At 42.3% G+C, this 18034-nt stretch overlaps 1 protein-coding gene across 1 annotated transcript in view; it reads right to left on the reverse strand.

Annotated features, from left to right (window-relative positions):
• Positions 1 to 16757, reverse strand: part of LOC126997130 (fatty-acid amide hydrolase 2-A-like) — a 28256-nt gene extending 11499 nt beyond the window's left edge. The window contains exons 1-4 of the mRNA XM_050858185.1: positions 16743 to 16757; positions 15930 to 16527; positions 13964 to 14098; positions 13606 to 13702 (exon numbers count right to left, since the gene is read on the reverse strand). Of these exons, the coding sequence (XP_050714142.1) occupies positions 13606 to 13702; positions 13964 to 14098; positions 15930 to 16130 (433 nt within the window). The 5' untranslated portion in view covers positions 16131 to 16527; positions 16743 to 16757. The remainder of the gene's footprint in view (positions 1 to 13605; positions 13703 to 13963; positions 14099 to 15929; positions 16528 to 16742) is intronic.
• Between the last annotated feature and the right edge of the window lie 1277 nt (positions 16758 to 18034).

Genomic DNA, 18034 nt, shown 5'->3' on the forward strand with positions numbered 1-18034 from the left:
TGTCTGCCTGCCCGCACAGCTGATCGCTGTTGCCGTAGTTCCCAACGTTTTACCTACTTATTATTTTTACTATATTTTCTATCATTAAGTACTCTTTTCATTTCAATAAGTATAAATGGAAATAAATGTATTTTTTCATCAGCGATAATGAACTATATTTTACATTGTCATTCGCATTGGAATTCGGAAGCAGAGCAAAAATAAAGTAGTAAACGAAGGATATTTTAGCTCTTATTCTTATTCCTTTTACTTTGTTGAGAAACAAAGTGTATGCTGGAAATTTGGAATTAAACATTAAGTGGAATTAATAAGACAGTCGATCTACAGTAATATTTTTGCATATCTATTAATGTTAAGCACATAAAAAACCTGAAAATTAAACTAGGTATTATGTGCAATTTTAGACAATTGAAAATCCCGGGATACCGGGATTAGGGATAATTTTATCCCGGAATCCCGGGACAAAGAAAAAGGTAAAAAACGACACTCCCTAATGGAAAGCTCCTTGAAGATGCAGTGCGTGACACCCGGTCAAAAAACTGCTCCCGCCCGTGTAAATACAGTACGATAGATGGTATGCAATACAACCAACGCCAAACCGTGGAACCGCAAGTAACACCGCCTCCATTATATAAAAGTCCTAAGTTCCAATGCGCGTAGCCTAAGAAACAAGTTTGAAAAATTGATATGTCTTGTTTCAACAGAAAATTTTGATGCAATTGCTATAACCGAAACATTTATTGATACCACAAATATTGATTTAAGTTCAGAATACAATATAGATGGCTACAGACTCTTCAACAAAGATCGTGTTAACGGTAGAGGTGGTGGTGTCGCCCTTTATGTCAAAAGCTGTTTGCAACCCACTGAAAGGACTCCAAGAGCCAGTAACGTTGAACATTTGTGCGTGCGAGTAAATATTAAAAATCAGTGTTACGTTAGGCTTTTTCCAATCCGAAGGGACGATTATTTGTCGCAAGGACATATTGAATACAGTTGTGAGAGAGGAGAGTATTTCGCTCTTTGTTTCTTTAAGTAGTATAGGATATAATATGTTGTCAGGTCCAGGATTTTTATTTGTATTGGAGAGCATTTAGGACTTTATCAGTACTTATTACAAAATTAGGCAATGCATGAACGAAATTTACGTTAATACTGTTGTCGTCACTGGTGTTGGTGGTATTGATGGGAAGACTGCTAGTATTAAATACCGAGGAAACATAATTATTTAACAAGTTCGCAACGTGTCGACTTTTAGTCACTAATTCACCGTTACTGTTAGTTATGGGTCCAGTTCCACTTCTGATCGCCTTCCTGTTGTTTATCTTGGGTCGCTATAACAAGGTCTAGTATGTTATATTGTCAAGTTGGCTCAGTAACCATTTGACAGGTAATTAATTTATAAAAATTCGATCATTCTATGTGACTCGCCTTCTGTACCTGACAGTGTCGCCCAGTCAATATGAGGGAGACTAAAGTCTCCTAATATCAGTGAGTCGCTGTTATTAAGTGACTGCCTTAAAACACTGTACATTTAAACATCATCTTCGAGTGACTGATCCGGAGGCCTGAAGATGACTGATTTATTTATATTATTTTTTTTAAGAAAGGAGATAAAAAAATACTGGGTAATTACAGGCCCATTGTTCTAACTTCTGTTGTAGGTAAGCTACTCGAGAGCATAATTAGAGACAAAATTGTGAGTTACCTTGAAAACCAATTATTAATTAAAGATTTACAACATTGCTGCCGCAAGAAAAGATCCTGTCTATCAAACCTACATACCTTTAATAACGACCTCTTCTCAGTATATGACGTAGCCAAATCATTGGACGTAGTCTATCCTGATTTCCAGAGAGCGTTTGATAAAGTTCCACACTATAAATTACTTAATAAATTAAAGCAACTAGGTATTGATATCAATGAATCGCGAATTGGTTGAGAACCAGACAGTAAAGAGTGATGATCGATGGATTTAACTCAGAGTGGGCGCCTGTCACTATAGTGGCGTCCCTGAGGGCTCGATTCTTGGACCAGTGCTCTTCTTTATTTACATCAACGATGTGGACGTTGGAATCAATAATCTCATTAGTAAATTAGCAACTCCGCCATTGCCGGTCCCAAGCCCGGATGAGAAAGGAGAAGGGTTGCCACGACAGGCCTAGCAAGCCGAAGGCGTAAAACCGTCTTTGCTTGTGAAACTCCTCTGGACCAGCCTCGGATTCCGGACGGACCTCTGGTAGACGAAATCGGAAACGCAAAAGGACCTGGCAAAAGAAACTTCATACAGTAAGGCTTGCAACGATAAATATCGCAACACACAGAGATAAGGAAGAGGAAATCCTGGAGACAGGGGCGGATACAGGGGGGGCCCAGGGGGCCCGGGCCCCCCAAAAAATCTCCGCCCCCACAGAAAATCTCGAGTGTATGCTGATAGTCGGTACATAACTGACTCGCTTATAATGTGCTGCAACTATAATACGAAATGTGTTGTCGGCTGCAGGCATATGCAGGCGCAGATACGGGGCTGGTGAGCCAGATGGCCCGGGCCCCCCCAAAAAAATATAAGGATAACTAAAATATTTGAAATACCCATGAATTGTGAAAACATAAAATATATTTAAGATACCCCTAAAAAGCTAGAGAGCTGGGGAACGAAGCCGGCCGCCGCTAGATAGCTCTGGACGCTGTCCTCCAAACTTTAAAAACTCCTCTATAGCATACCTATCAAGCTATTGTGGTGTCTTGCCATAAGATTTTGCGTTAGAGACCATAAGTTTGTGTATAAAAAACGTAAGACTTGACAGGTATGGTTCCGACGGACTCAAGCAGGGTGCACGAGGTACCTCCCCCCCCCACACACACACACACACACACTAACCGTAACAGTAACCGTTACTCAGCACGCTCACATGAATTTAAATATGACGCGTACGATATATTTCAAATTGTTCAAAACAAACATATTAAAAAAAAAGATAAAACATCGCAAGCGGAGAAAAAACGTAAGATTTTCAACTTACCCGTAAGACTTGAAAATCACCGAAATTACGTAAGACTTACGCAAAAAACGTAAGACTTGACAGGTATGCTATAAGTTCCTTGGGCTTTACTATGCGGAGGTGGACGGGATGCTCAGGCAAGATTTTAATTTTTTCGGTGTCTGATGTAATTTTTCATTCCTACAGGGCCAGGGCACAACGGGCACGTGCCCAGGGCCCCGCGCTCTTATGGGCCCCGCACTCATCTAACGATCTATATACTCGTACAAGGCTACGTTGTACGTAGTATGTAGATTGGGCAGTTAACAGAAATATTTAGGAAGTCACTAGACACAGGGGTGGTGCCTGTTTCATGGAGGCAGGCACACGTTATTCCAATATTTAAGAAGGGTGACGAATCTTCTATGGAAAACTATAGGCCGATTAGTTTGACATCAGTTATAGGTAAAATGATTGAGTCAATAATAGCTGATAATATTAGGGACCATATTGACAGACATAATTTAATTCACGACTCACAGCATGGGTTTACTAAAGGAAAGTCGTGCCTCACTAATCTTTTATCATTTTACAATAAAGTATACGAGGCAGCTAACAATGATGAGAGCTATGATGTAGTTTATTTTGATTTTAGTAAGGCCTTCGATAAGGTACCGCATCAGAGACTATTGAATAAAGTCAGGGCTCATGGAATAAGAGGGAAGGTATTTGATTGGATTAAGGCGTGTATTAGCGACAGGAAACAGAGGGTTACCATTAACGGTAAAAATCCGAATGGGGTAATGTTACCAGTGGGGTTCCTCAAGGTTCAATTTTAGGCCCGCTTTTATTCGTTATCTACATCAATGACATAGACAATGGGATAACTAGTGACATAGGTAAATTTGCAGATGACACCAAAATAGGACGCACTATTAGGACAGGGGAGGATGCTAGAGCACTGCAGGAGGATCTCAACAAACTGTCAGCTTGGCCAAAGAAATGGCAGATGAATTTTAACATCACCTAGTGTAGCGTATACTTAGTGTAGGAACACGCAACCCATTATACGGGTATAGTTTAGACTCCACAGCGATAGGCAGACCAGAGTGTGAAAGGGATTACGGAATCGTATATTGAATATTATAGAGCAAGATTTAAAGGCCTAGGAAAAAATCTTTGTGACCTCATTCCTCACATGCAAGCAGAAAGTGAATTTTAGTGCAGGCCACTATCATCATTCGGCACTTCGAAGAGGAAATAAGGGAAGACGTCCTTGCCTTTGTGCACGCCCAAGACCTCACCGGTAAAGGTTTAGCCTGGCTCCTTTTGCGCACCGTTGAAGACCTCGGATTGGACATGGCCAAGTGCAGGGGACTTGGTTTCGATGGAGCAAGTGCCATGATGGGAAAATTCAAAGGGTGTGTCGCAGTACTCATGAAGAGATACACTCTGGCCAAGCCAAGCCACTGCTTTAACCACCGGCTGAATCTAGTACTGACGAAGGCGTGTGACGTCAAGGAAGTGAAGATCGCTCTTCAAACACTGACCGAGGTGTACAACTTCGTTCATTCTTCGAATATGCCCTCTATCCGCTTTACAGAGGTTGTCAAGCTTACCTCGGCCAAGCGCGAAAAGCTTGTTCCCCTGTGCCCCACCAGGTGGATTGAGAGGCATAACGCAGTGCTGGTTTTCGTTGAATTTCTGCCTGTCATCACTGTTTTTCTCGAGGAAGAACTTGACGCCACCGCTGGGCTCCTTCTCATCGCCATACGTGTTCCCCGCTTTCTCGTTGGACTGGTTGTAGTAGAGTGTATATTGGCGCATACTCTCGAGCCGAGACAAACTCTTCAGAGAAAAGATGGCGACCTGGTGTCAGCCCACGATTCGTGGCATCGAGACCATTTTTGCCAAGTTCAGAGCAGATGCGGAGAATCATTTCCACGACGTTTTCATGAAAGCGGAAGAACTTTTAGTCGAGGTGGGGTCATCGCATGACACCATCTCTGTGCCACGACTCTGTGGACGACAGACCTAGCGATCAAATATTCCGTGCGATAATGCTGAGGAGTACTACCGCCGGGTGATGTACATTCCGTTCGTGGACCACGTCTTGGCTGAGTTGAAGAGTCGGTTCGGTGACGACACAGTGCCTGTCGCACTTCAGCTCAAGCAGCTCCTCAAAGGCCCCGAAACGGATGTTGCGGCTGTGCTTCAAGCGGCGAAGCTCTACGAGCTCGACATCGAATCCCTGACACTCGTGAAGGCGGAAGAGGAGCGCTGGGCATTATCTGTTCCGGTCTTCCAGACTATCAAAGAAGCCCAGGCACACGCCAGCACCAGCATGTTCCCCAATCTCGACATTCTCTTGAAAACTCTGTTGACGCTTCCAGTCTCCAACGCGGAAGCCGAGAGGTCTTTCTCAGCATTGAAAAGGCTGAAAACCTATCTGAGGAGTACCGTCGGCCAAGAGCGCCTGAACGGACTTGCCCTCCACTATGATATCCCCATTTCAGTCGAGAGAGTGATAAGCAAATTCGGCGAAAAAAAACGCTGACTACTCTTTGCTTAGTGAGGCACTTGTTGAATACTTGGGAATTTGTAAATATATTTCTCTAGATCAGCCAATCTTTGCAAATGTGTTACCTCAATCCCATGTAAAAGAAGCCCTATAAGAATTCCTTTTTATCTTCAGTTGTGTCTAATTTTACATATTAACTCTTGTTTTTTTGTTTTTTGTTTTTTTACAACAAAGGAGGCAGCTCAAGGGCACACAAAAAAAGAAAACAATAATAAAAAAAAGCCCGCTACTCGCTGCTCCTAAAAAAGAAACAAAAGAGGTGGCCGAAAGCAAGATCAAATACGGGAGGAGAGGTGTCCTGATACCCTCCTCTTGAAAGAGTTCAAGTCGTAGGCAGTAGGAAATACAGATGAAGGAAGATTGTTCCAGAGTTTACCAGCGTGAGGGATGAAAGAGTGAAGATGCTGGTTAACTCTTGCATAAGGGGTTTGGACAGTATAAGGATGAGCATGAGTAGAAAGTCGAGTGCAGCGGGGCCGCGGGAGGGGGGGAGGCATGCAGATAGCAAGTTCAGAAGAGCAGTCAGCGTGGAAATATCGATAGAAGATAGAAAGAGAGGCAACATTGCGGCGGAATTTAAGAGGTAGAAGACTATCAGTATGAGGAGGAGAGCTGATGAGACGAAGAGCCTTAGCCTCCACTCTGTCCAGAAGAGCTGTGTGAGTGGAGCCCCCCCACACATGAGATGCATACTCCATACGAGGGCGGACAAGGCCCCTGTATATGGACAGCAACTGTGCAGGGGAGAAGAACTGGCGGAGACGGTACAGAACGCCCAGCCTCGAGGAAGCTGATTTATCAAGAGATGAGATATGAAGTTTCCAGTTGAGATTTTGAGTTAATAATAGACCGAGGATGTTTAGTGTTGAGGAAGGTGATAGCTGGGTGTTGTCAAAGAATAGGGGATAGTTGTTTGGAAGATTGTGTCGAGTGGATAGGTGGAGAAACTGTTTTTGAGGCGTTGAAGGACACCAGGTTCTTCTTGCCCCAATCGGAAATAATAGTAAGGTCTGAGCCTAAGCGTTCTGCAGCCTCCAGCCTTGAGTCGTTAAGTTCCTGCAGGGTGGGTCTTCTATTAAAAGAAGTTGAGTAATGCAGAGTGGAATCATCGGCGTAGGAATGGATAGGACAGTTCGTTTTGGAAAGAAGATCATCAATGGACAACAGAAAAAGAGTGGGAGATAGGACAGAACCCTGTGGGACACCACTGTTAACAGATTTAGGGGAAGAACAGTGACCGTCTACCACGGCAGAAATAGAACGGTCAGAAAGGAAACTGGAGATAAAGGTACAGAGAGAAGGATAGAAACCGTAGGAGGGTAGTTTGGAAAGCAAAGATTTGTGCCAGACCCTATCAAAAGCTTTTGATATGTCCAGCGCAATAGCAAAAGTTTCACCGAAACGGCTAAGAGAGGATGACCAAGAGTCAGTTAAGAAGGCTAGGAGATCACCAGTAGAACGCCCCTTGCGGAACCCATACTGGCGATCAGATAGAAGGTCAGAAGTGGAAAGGTGCTTTTGAATCTACCGGTTAAGGATTGATTCAAAAGCTTTAGATAGACAAGAAAGTAAAGCTATAGGACGGTAGTTTGAGGGATTGGAGCGGTCACCCTTCTTAGGCACAGGCTGTATGAAGGCATACTTCCAGTAAGAAGGAAAGGTAGATGTTGACAGGCAGAGGCAGAGGTAAAGGTTTGGTTTGTAATTTATATATGACCTGTATTATGATCACCCTTGCTGCTTACATATCGAAATAAACGTTTAGTTTTCTTCGAATGCTCGTATGGTGATGATTTCTACCTGTTCAGATCTGCCTTTTCACTGGTCGGATGTACAATATGAATTGTTTCTTGTTATTGCTTGCCAGCTTAAATATTAATTGCACTTCATATATAGATACAAGAAAAAATCATTTGTTATATATATGTTGATTGCTCGGGAGCTGCGGACGCTGTCGCTAACTTATGAAATTTTACCAGCGGGCCCCCCCAAATTGATTTTCTGGATCCGCCCCTGCCTGGAGATGATGGAGGAAAGAAAAATAGATGTCCTGCGAATGACAGAGACGAGACATTGGGGGAAAAGAGGAAGGAAGAAACCAAGGAGGAGGATATACCTTGATGTACTGCGGAACACAAGAGAAAATCGGAAGGCACGGAGTGGCTATTATGGTAGGACCCAGACTGGCACAGTATATTCAAGAGGTGAAACTTATTAATGAAAGACTGATGAAGTGCACAATGTGCGTGGAAAGAAGATAGTACCACATATATCAGGTGCATGCGCCTCAGCATGGATGTAGTGAAAAAGAGAAAGCACAATTCCTAAATACAATTGAGAGGGAATATAGGATCCTAGATAAAGATACAGGATTGTTGATTGGAGATTATAGTGGAAGAGTTGGAAAAGAAAGAAAAGGAATAGAAAACATAATAGGAACATTTGGAGAAGAGACAAGAAACTCAGAAAGAGAAAAACTGATAAACTTGTGTTAGAAACGGATTGAAGATAATGAATGGATTTTTCGAACATAGAAAAGAACACAAATATACCAGATACCGATGGAACCAACAGACTGGACAGTTTGACCAAAAATCAATTATTGACTACATAATATGTTCAGATAAAAGAAAATTTAGAAATGTAAAGGTAGTTCCAGGAGTGAGTCTAGATTCTGACCACAGGCTACTGGTGGCAGACCTAAAGATTGGGAAAGTAAAATCACAGCAAAGCAGAAGAAGGAAAATACTCAAAACAAAAAGTCTGCAAGAGGAAGAGAAGAAGAATACTTATAGAACCAAGCTTACGGGAAAACTGGAAAGTCAAGCAGGAGAGGCGACAGAAAGCTGGGAAATTTTGAAGGAAATAATCAGCGAAGTTGCTGAGGAAACGTTAGGAGTGGAATGGATTGGAGGAAATAGGAAAAGACACACACATTGGTGGACAGCGAATGTCAGAATGGCAGTAAAACACAAAACTTTAAAGTTAAGAACATGGTTAAGAAGAAGAACAGCTGAGAGTAGGATGGAATATTTGTTGGCAAGGAATGAAGCAAAGCAAGCAATAGACCGAGTAAAGAGTGAGACATGGAAGGAAATGGGAGAGAGACTGACAGAGGATCTTCAAAAAGGAAAAAGCTGTTGTATGGTTTAGCAAAGTCATACAGGAAAAGCAAGGCAAAACAATACAATATTAAAAATAAGAAAGGAAACGTGCTCACAGATCAAGAAGACATAGGTAACAGATGGACAGAATATTTCAAGGAACTCCTATATGTAAGAGAAGAAGAAAGAGGACAAGAGCTGGAAGAGGATTTGGGGGAGGAAGAACACGTGGATGAAATCACAAGAGAAGAGTTTGACTGGGCATTGACAAAAATGAAAAATGGCAAAACCCCAGGATTAGATGGAATAGCAATTGAACTAATAAAGGAAGGAGGAAGAGTAGGAAAACAAAAGATCTTAAAACTCTTCAATCATCTTTTTAGAGAAAGAACAATATCAGAGGAGTGGGGTAAAACCCTCATTGTCCCAATTTTTAAAGGGAAAGGGGACGCAGGAATGTGCCACAATTATAGAAGGATCTCACTTTTACCACACGTCACAAAATTATATGAAAGAATAATGGAAAGAAGAGTAAGAGTCAGGGTGGAACCAATTTTAGGAGAACAGCAACATGGCTTTAGAAGAAATAGAGGTGTAACAAACCTGACCTTCGGATTGAGAATAGTAATGGAGAAAGCCTGGGAATATAACCAAAGACTCTACATCGCTTTCATTGATCTACAGAAGGCCTTTGACTCTGTACCCCGGGAAGAGTTATGGAGGTGTATGGAGGAAAGGTATGGGATCACAGGATGGCTGAAGAAAGCAATTAAAAGCTTGTATGACCCTTGTGTATGTAGTGTTAGAACATCGAAAGGGCAGAAAAATGGTTCCAAGTGAAGACAGGGGTTAAGCAGGGAAGTGTGTTGTCTCCGCTTCCTTTCATAGCATCCTTGGAAACAGTTATAGAGGATTTCAAGGATAATAGACAAGAAGATTATAGGAACAGAAGAATGGCGTATGCAGATGACATGGCAGAATTTAGTACAGATGAGGAAGAGATTGAAGAATATTTAAAAAGGTGGAATGAATGTTTTTTTTTTAAGGAGAGGTATGAAAATGATTGTTGAGAAGACAGAAATCCTAACGGTTAGCAGAAATGAAAAAGAAGAACTTAACATCAACATAGGAAACAAGATGGTGAAGAATACAGAAAACTTTAAATATATTGGAAGCATTATAACCAAGGAAGGTGGGAATAAGAAAGATATATCAGAGAGAATAAATAAATTTAGAGCGAGTGTTGGAGCTCTCTATCCAAAAATAAAAGAAAAGCAAATACCATTGGAGGTGAAAAGAATCATTCTTAATACCGTCCTGACCCCAACTCTGATATACGGATCAGAGTTGGGTGCTGACAACGGCAAACAGGAGCAGGATCCAGGCAGCAGAAATGAGACCACTTAGAGCCATGGTTGGAAGGACGAGGAGGGATAGAGTGTGGAATGAAGACATAAGAGAAGGTATTGGCGTTAGTCCAGTGCTAAACAAAATAGATGCAGCTCAATTAAGATGGCTGGGACATTTGGAAATAATGGGAGAGGAAAAAGTTACAAGAGGATGCTGGGAGTGGATGCCAGGTGGGAGAAGACCAAATGGAAGACCAAGAAAGAGGTGGAAGGAAACGGTTGAAAAAGCCCTCAGCAGGCATGACCTGCCTAACTTAGAAAGTCTGAGGGAGGAAGGATGCTGGCACCACTGACAGGCGTATAAGAAGCCTACTCTGGGAGCTGAAGTAAGAAGTAAGTAAATTAGCAGACGACACAAAAATTAATAACTCGCGGTTGTCACTGACGAAGACAGACAAAGCCTTCAAGAAGATTTGCATAAAATTTCAGCATGGTCTGAAAGATGGAAGATGCCCTTTAATATAGGTAAGTGCCAGGTTCTTCAAGTTGGAACAAGAAATAAGAGGTTCAGTTGCGAAATGCGTGGTGTTAAACTCAAAAGCTTTCAATGCGTCAATGACCTGGGTGTCAAAATCGCGTCAAACCTCAAATTCTCACAGCAATGCATCGATGCAGCAAATGAAGCAAACGGTTGATTACACATTGATGGTCAGTCAGTCTGTTGTTTTCATCCTGTGCTGTGCTGTGCTGTGCTGTGCTGTCCAGTATGGAGTTCACCATTTCTGAGACCAACAAAGGCAAGAAGTACTTAATGCAGGATGGATAGAGAGAGAGAGAGAGAGAGAGAGAGAGAGAGAGAGAGAGAGAGAGAGAGAGAGAGAGAGAGAGAGAGAGAGAGAGAGAGAGAGAGAGAGAGAGAGAGAGAGAGAGAGAGAGAGAGAGAGAGAGAGAGAGAGAGAGAGAGTTGCTAGCACACTGACTGATGGATCCATATCGTGGCGATGTACGAACAAAAAATGTAAAGGTCGACTTAAAACAGACAGCACAATGACTGAAGTAATTACTCCAATACAATGTGAGCACAATCATGACAAGGATGAAAAAAAACTAGAAAGACAGCAAATACGTGCAACAGTTAAAAGGAAGGTAACTGACGACTTGACGGCAAGGCCTTCAAAGCTAATTAGAATTGAACTACCAAAATTATCTGACAATGAACTTGAATCTACTGATATAAGATCGATTGCACAATCATTATACAGAGAAAGGCGAAAAGTGTATCCAGTATTACCTAAAACTCTTCAGGAACTACACCAGGCTCTTAATTCTATGACTACTTCTACAACCAAAGGGGAAGATTTTATCCTGGAAAATAATCCTGAGACAGGTTTGGTTTCATGTACAACAAATCTAGAATTTTTGACAAACACTGCTGAGGAGATCTTCGTAGATGGAACTTTTAAATGTTGTCCTAAGTTCCTTTATCAGCTGTACACCATACATGGATTATGTAATGGACATTATATTCCGTTAGCGTATGCCTTATTACCAGGTCAATCTGAGGAGATTTATAGAAATATGTGGAGGTGTTTGATTGATATTTGTTCAGCTAGGAATCTGCTCCTAAAGCCCTCAGTGATACATGCAGATTTTGAAGTTGCCATGCTCACTGTCCTAAGAGACATATCCAACGGCAGTCATCAAATGTTGCAGATTCCATTTGGGACAGGCATGGTGGCGAAAAATTCAGAATCTCGGACTAGGTAATGAGTACAAGGACAACAACAGTGACATTGGCCAGTGGCTAAAATTATCGTTTGGATTGCATTTCATTGACCCTTAGGAAGTTGATGATTGCTTTGTGGATGAGCTTATGGCAGATGCACCTCAGGATGATAGATGTACACGTTTTGCGGACTATCTTGTTGACAATTATATATCACTAAACTCAAGATATCCTCCAGTGCTTTGGGCTGAAATCCCCTCACATACCAAGCGTACAAACAATGCCGCAGAACCTTTTCATGCTCATTTTAATGAGCATTTTTATACATCCCATCCATCTATATATGTATTCCTTGACGTTCTAGTGAAGCTCCAGAGTAATACCTACGTAAAGATGAGGAGTATCAGTAAGCTTGCAACAATGAGGAAACCTGAACAAAACAGGAACGAGTATGCTATTTCCCAGTACAACAAATATATTTCAGGAGAAATAGACAGACACAATTATATGAAGAGTTTGGGTAACAAATTCAGAGCAAATACAAAACTGTAATAATCGAGGTGTATGACGAATATTTTATTATATAAACTGGTTTTATGGACACATATATTTGTTTTTACATGACGAATATAGAATTATATAAAATGTCTTTATAAAGGACTGCAAGGACAAGCCAGTACTGAGGTGCAAGAAGAATATACTTACATACTTAAAAAAATATATATATTTTTCCTGCTTAAAAATCCTACTTCCACCTCCCCGTGGTAAGCAGGGGGCAACAGATGATATCATCTGGCTAACGAAAGAGGTGAGCGATCGTTAATGAACGTATGAACAATCGGACTTGGAGGTGAGTGATAAAACGCGCTTTTCACTTAATATTCTGCCGCGCTTTTGATAGCAATATATCAGCAACGTTTGCCGCGCTTTTGATAGCAATATATCAGCAACGTTTGCCGCGCTTTTGATATGCCAATCCGCGCTTTCGTAAAACGCCGCTTGGAATACGCGGTACAGTTGTGGTCTCCCCACCATGCAAAGGATATTGCTAAATTAGGTGTTCAACGTCGGGCAACAAAAATTATCACTTCCTTGCGCAACAAACCCTACGATGAACGGCTCTCAACTCATAACTTGTTCTCTCTTGAGAAATGTCGCCTCCGAGGAAAACTGCTCAAATGTTTTAAAACAATTAATGGCTTTCACGAATGTGGACAAATAAAAGGGTAGGCGGTGGATGAGTGGTTAGCGTGCGGGCAACGCATTCATGACGCCATGGACAACGTCGGTTCGAATCCCCTCGGATTTTTCAGTCACCGCCGAGTGGCCTAAGACTACCCACATGTTGTCCTGAAGACCCCCCATCGACCCGGACTCTAAAAGAAACCGTCCAGTGAATCAAGAATGTGTTCCGGGGGGCAGCATGAGCCAAGCATAAATGGCGCCACTATAACAGTTGCCTATAACATGACGGGCTTGGGCCGACCACCTGGCCCCTGAAGAAAGCCTACCGGTGATACAGGCTTAGATGTAAAAAAAAAAAAAAAAAAAAAAAAAGTCGATGACACTGCGAACGAGAAATAAATGGCAAAAAGCTTATATATAAACAAGTATATTCAGACTGCACCATTTTCTTTTTCTTCATCAACGTAGTAGTGCAAGAATGGAATAAACTCCCACCTTCCTTCAACTAAATATTTACTTAAGTAGAAATGCAAAGTTTTGGAGTTATGTGACTAAAATAGAATCACTTAGGTTTAAACCACCTAGTCTGGACCATAGGGCTTATGTGGTCTGACTTTTTGTGTAAATCTCTCTCTCTCTCTCTCTCTCTCTCTCTCTCTCTCTCTCTCTCTCTACGTACCGGCCACTGCTATGGACTCCTTGACAGTGAAGGGCACTCCAAGAAGTGGCTGCTGCTGCTTCACCCAATCCGTGGTGAAGCTGCCGCTTCGGTAACCCTGCGACACACACACACACACACACACACACACACACACACACACACACACACACACACGCGCGCGCGGAGGAAAACAAGAATAAGTTAGTGTTAAAGCTTAAGCTTCGTCAACATATTCAATAACCCCAAAATAGAGTATAAACCATGATTTGCCATGTTATTTATTCAGTTGTTAATTAAGTTGTAACCACATATTTACTCTCTCTCTCTCTCTCTCTCTCTCTCTCTCTCTCTCTCTCTCTCTCTCTCTCTCTCTCACCTGATCCAGCCTCTCGTCCACCTGCCGGGCCAGCATTAGGGCAGCCTGGAAGTCTTCTTGGGCCAGGGCGTTCAGGATCGGGTTCACGTTGCTGATTCGAGTCACGTAGCACCGAACCACCTCTACACATGTCAGCTGGTAACGATAATGATAATACAGAATAAGGCCTATACTCAACAGATAGTCTTGTGCACCAGCCTCGTGGAAGGTGTTGAACCATGCACTTAGCAAGTTTGGAATAGCAGAAAAAAGTTACATGCGATGCATCCACGCTAGAGAGAGCGTACAAGACACTTTTATATTACCGATGAGCAATTTTTTTTGATATTCGCCGATGGAGGCAGGTCAAGGGGAAAAAAAAGCCAGACACTGCTCCGATAAAAGGAAAGAGAATGAGTAGCCAGAAGAGAGGTCCATACCGGAAGAAAAGATGTGATACTGTACTTTTGAATGATTTCAAGTTGTAGGCAGATTAAAAACTGACGGAGGAAGGCTGTTATAAAATTTACCAACGGAAGAGATGAAAGAATGAAGATGCTGGCTAACTCTTGCATAATAGATTTCGATATAATAAGAATGAGTAGAAAGTCGTGTGCGGCTCCACAATACTACTCGTGAGCACTTGTTATTCATTCACCTTCTGCCTTCTCTGTCTTTCAGACTGTTTAACATTACATTTAAATCTCCAACCGTATTTGTATCAACTGAGCAACTCTTATATTTATCTCATTCATCCAGGTGAGGTGAAGAAAGGAGGAAGGAAGGGTGAGGTGTGTATTTACTGTAAATGGATTTTTTGTTTTCGGTGTAAAAATAACTATATTAAAACATAATATGACTGACAGAAATTAATCAACATCTATTTCTACTTGAAAGTAGGTATACGGTCCCTGAAAGTCAAGATCAAGACCAAGATTGCCCAATGCCCATCAAACGTAGCATCCTCGTGTGATTAGTGCATGTCATGTTTCCTCAGCAGCTCAGCGAAAGTCACCGCCCGAAGGTCTGGGTCCCGAGCAAAATTGTTCCCGTGAAATACCGGCTTTAGTCACAGGCTGTATGTAGGCGTACTTCAAGCAGCAAGGAAAGGTAAATGTTGAAAGGCAGAGGCGAAAGAGATTGACTAGGGAGGGCGTCAGCAAGGAAGCACAGATTTTAAGGACAATAGGAGGCCTTCCATCGGGTCCATACGCCCTCTGAGAATTGAGGCCAGAGAGTGCATAGAAAACATCGTTCTTACGAATTATAAAAACAGGCATAGTTGAGTCAAGAGGGATGAGTTGGAGGATTATACCTTGAATCGTCCAGAGATGAGTTTTTAGAGAAAGTTTGAGCAAAGAGTTCAGCCTTAGAGAAAGATGACTAAGGAGAAAAGTTGAAGTTATATTGCTGGAGAAATATTTGGCTAGGTGCCGGAATTACCACAATATGTCATTCCTGCGTTACTTTTACAAGCCATTAGCAAGCCTCTTGACAATAAAAGGCGCTCTGCTTCTCCCTCCGTCTGGTTATCAAGGTTATCTATTTGTAAATTAATGACCCATAGATTATATATCTCGCGACCCCATGGTGAGTCGCGACACGTACTATCAATAGTCCTAATCTACGCTATTTATAGTGTCGTAATGATCGCCTAAGTCCTAAGGATACCCATGACAGCCACCTCCCTCGCTCAGGTGCCGTGCTTCGGACAGCTGAGGGAGGGAGTATCACGGCAGGGTTGAGTACTGGCTCTAGAATCGTCTTGCGACTCTCTTCAGGCCTCATCTTGACTTCTTTTGATCACCTAGAAGAGTCCTTCCCCACTTGTAATGACTTCCCTGCCTCAACATTCTTCTGGATATCTCGGGGCAGCTGATAGGTGGAGAGCATGACAGTGCCGGATAAAGGGATAGGCTACTTAAAACTTTATGCTGACCAGATAGTATTCTCTAAAGACCGCTTAGAAAGAATTATGTGTACTTACTTTCCTCTCGCGTATATCATGAGCCAGTTGGGCGGCGGAGCGCATCAGCACGGGGTTGAAAACGGGCGGTAGGATTATCTTGCGCCGCCACCCCGCCACCAAGACGAAGAGAAGGCTCACACAGGCGTCCCACACCCATCGTAACACCTGCAGGAGTGGCCACAGCGCCTGCACTACCGCCAGGAGCACAGCACGAAGCATGGCTGACTGACTGTGTGTGTGTGTGTGTGTGTGTGTGTGTGTGTGTAGGGGGGGGGGGGGGCGGGGCTTGACAGGCCCCACAGCAGTCCTGCACGTTTTCTGTGATAACCTACTTCATTATATTTTAGGGGTCACTGATCACTTTCCAGTCCAGCATTTATTTTATTTCCTTCTTTTTTGACTGTCTCCTTTGGGTTTCTTTCTGTCCCCGTATTCCACTTTCTTTGCTTCTGTGTCTAAATGTCTGTTTTATTTTTGGCTATCTTGCTTTACTTTTCTTTCTTTCTTACTGTATGTTTGTCTCGCATTCAGTCCTCTTTACTTCCTTACTGAAGAGAGCGGCCAAATTGTTCACAGAAACACTTGCACCTTCTACATTGTTCATTAATTTTGTTTTCTTCAGAATAAACTTGATGCTGACTAATGATACACCATACATCTCTCTCTCTCTCTCTCTCTCTCTCTCTCTCTCTCTCTCTCTCTCTCTCTCTCATTAAATGCACAGATCGCGCCATTTTCTATTTCTCCTCTTCTGTTATCACTTCTGTTATGTTCCCCACTCTCATTCCGTCACTCATTTTCGTTTATCTCTTTCAGTTTTTATCTTCTTACACTCGCAGTACACTTTTCCATCTCTACATTTGTATATGTATCACTTTTCTACATCAATCGTGTTTGCTTGTGCACTTCTTTTCCCTCCACTCAAGTCTGGTGTATAAAGTCTTACTTCCTATTGCAGTCTTTTCTCCCCCTTGTCCGTGAGCTGAGCTGGGTGGTGGAGCGGGACTTCAGACCAGGACAAACTACCTTATGAGTAACATTGGAATTATCTCTTTCCTTATCTGATAGCAGGAGCACACACACACACACACACACACACACACACACACACACACTTATTAGGGAGCAACATCGAAGGACGTGTGTATGTGTGTGTGTGTGTGTGTGTGCAATTCACCACCACGCCCAGATCACGTGTTGGACTAGTAATCGCCAGCTGGTACCATCCCGACATGAGTAAGTGTGTGTGTGTATGTGTGTGCACTCACCAATACTCACGATTGGGTACCTAACTGTTAACTTTTGTACCCTGTAAATTAGATGACTAATGACGTAACAATTTGTATTTCAAGCGTTGCTCTCGGAACCTAATAGCAACCCTCTTAACAATCCTAGATACTAAATGTCATATCAATAATAATATCAATGACAATAATATATCAGTAACATTACAAATGATAATATTAATAATAATAGTAATGAATGAAGGATGAAAAACTGAAGATGCTGGTTAATTCTTACATGAGGGATTTTGACTGTATAGGAATGAGCTAGAGTAGAAAGTCGAGTGCAGCGGGGTTCGAGAGAAGATTGAAAGAGAGGCAACATGGTGGCAAAATTTAAGAGATAGAAGATTGTCAGTAAGAGGAGGGGAGTTGATGAGAAGAAGAGTCTTATAGACTTTACTCTGTCAAAGAGAGCTGTGTGTGTGTGGATCCCGCCCCCCCCCCCACACACACACACATGAAATGCATACTCCATATGAGGACGGACAAGGACCTTGTAGAATGTAGAGGGTTAGTATCTGGGAGGGGAAAAAGGACTGGTATAGCCGATACAGAACGCCCAACCTCGAGGAAGCTGATTTAGTGAAAGAAGAAAGGATTTATGAAGTTTCCAGGTGACATTTTGAGTTAAGGATAGACCTGGGCCCGTATAATCGACAACTATTAATACTAAACTTGGTATAAACTTTCGACTTTAGTATTAACTTCACTCTCAAAGTGTATCCTCAACATCTATTAGCCTAATACCTACTATTAACTTTGGTATTAACTTGGGAGTGCTGGCGAGGACTTCTAAACACTTAATAGTAAAGTTAACAGTGAATCTTAGACCCAGAC

The sequence above is a fragment of the Eriocheir sinensis genome, chromosome 11 (assembly GCF_024679095.1).
Source record: "Eriocheir sinensis breed Jianghai 21 chromosome 11, ASM2467909v1, whole genome shotgun sequence".
NCBI lineage: Eukaryota > Metazoa > Arthropoda > Malacostraca > Decapoda > Varunidae > Eriocheir > Eriocheir sinensis.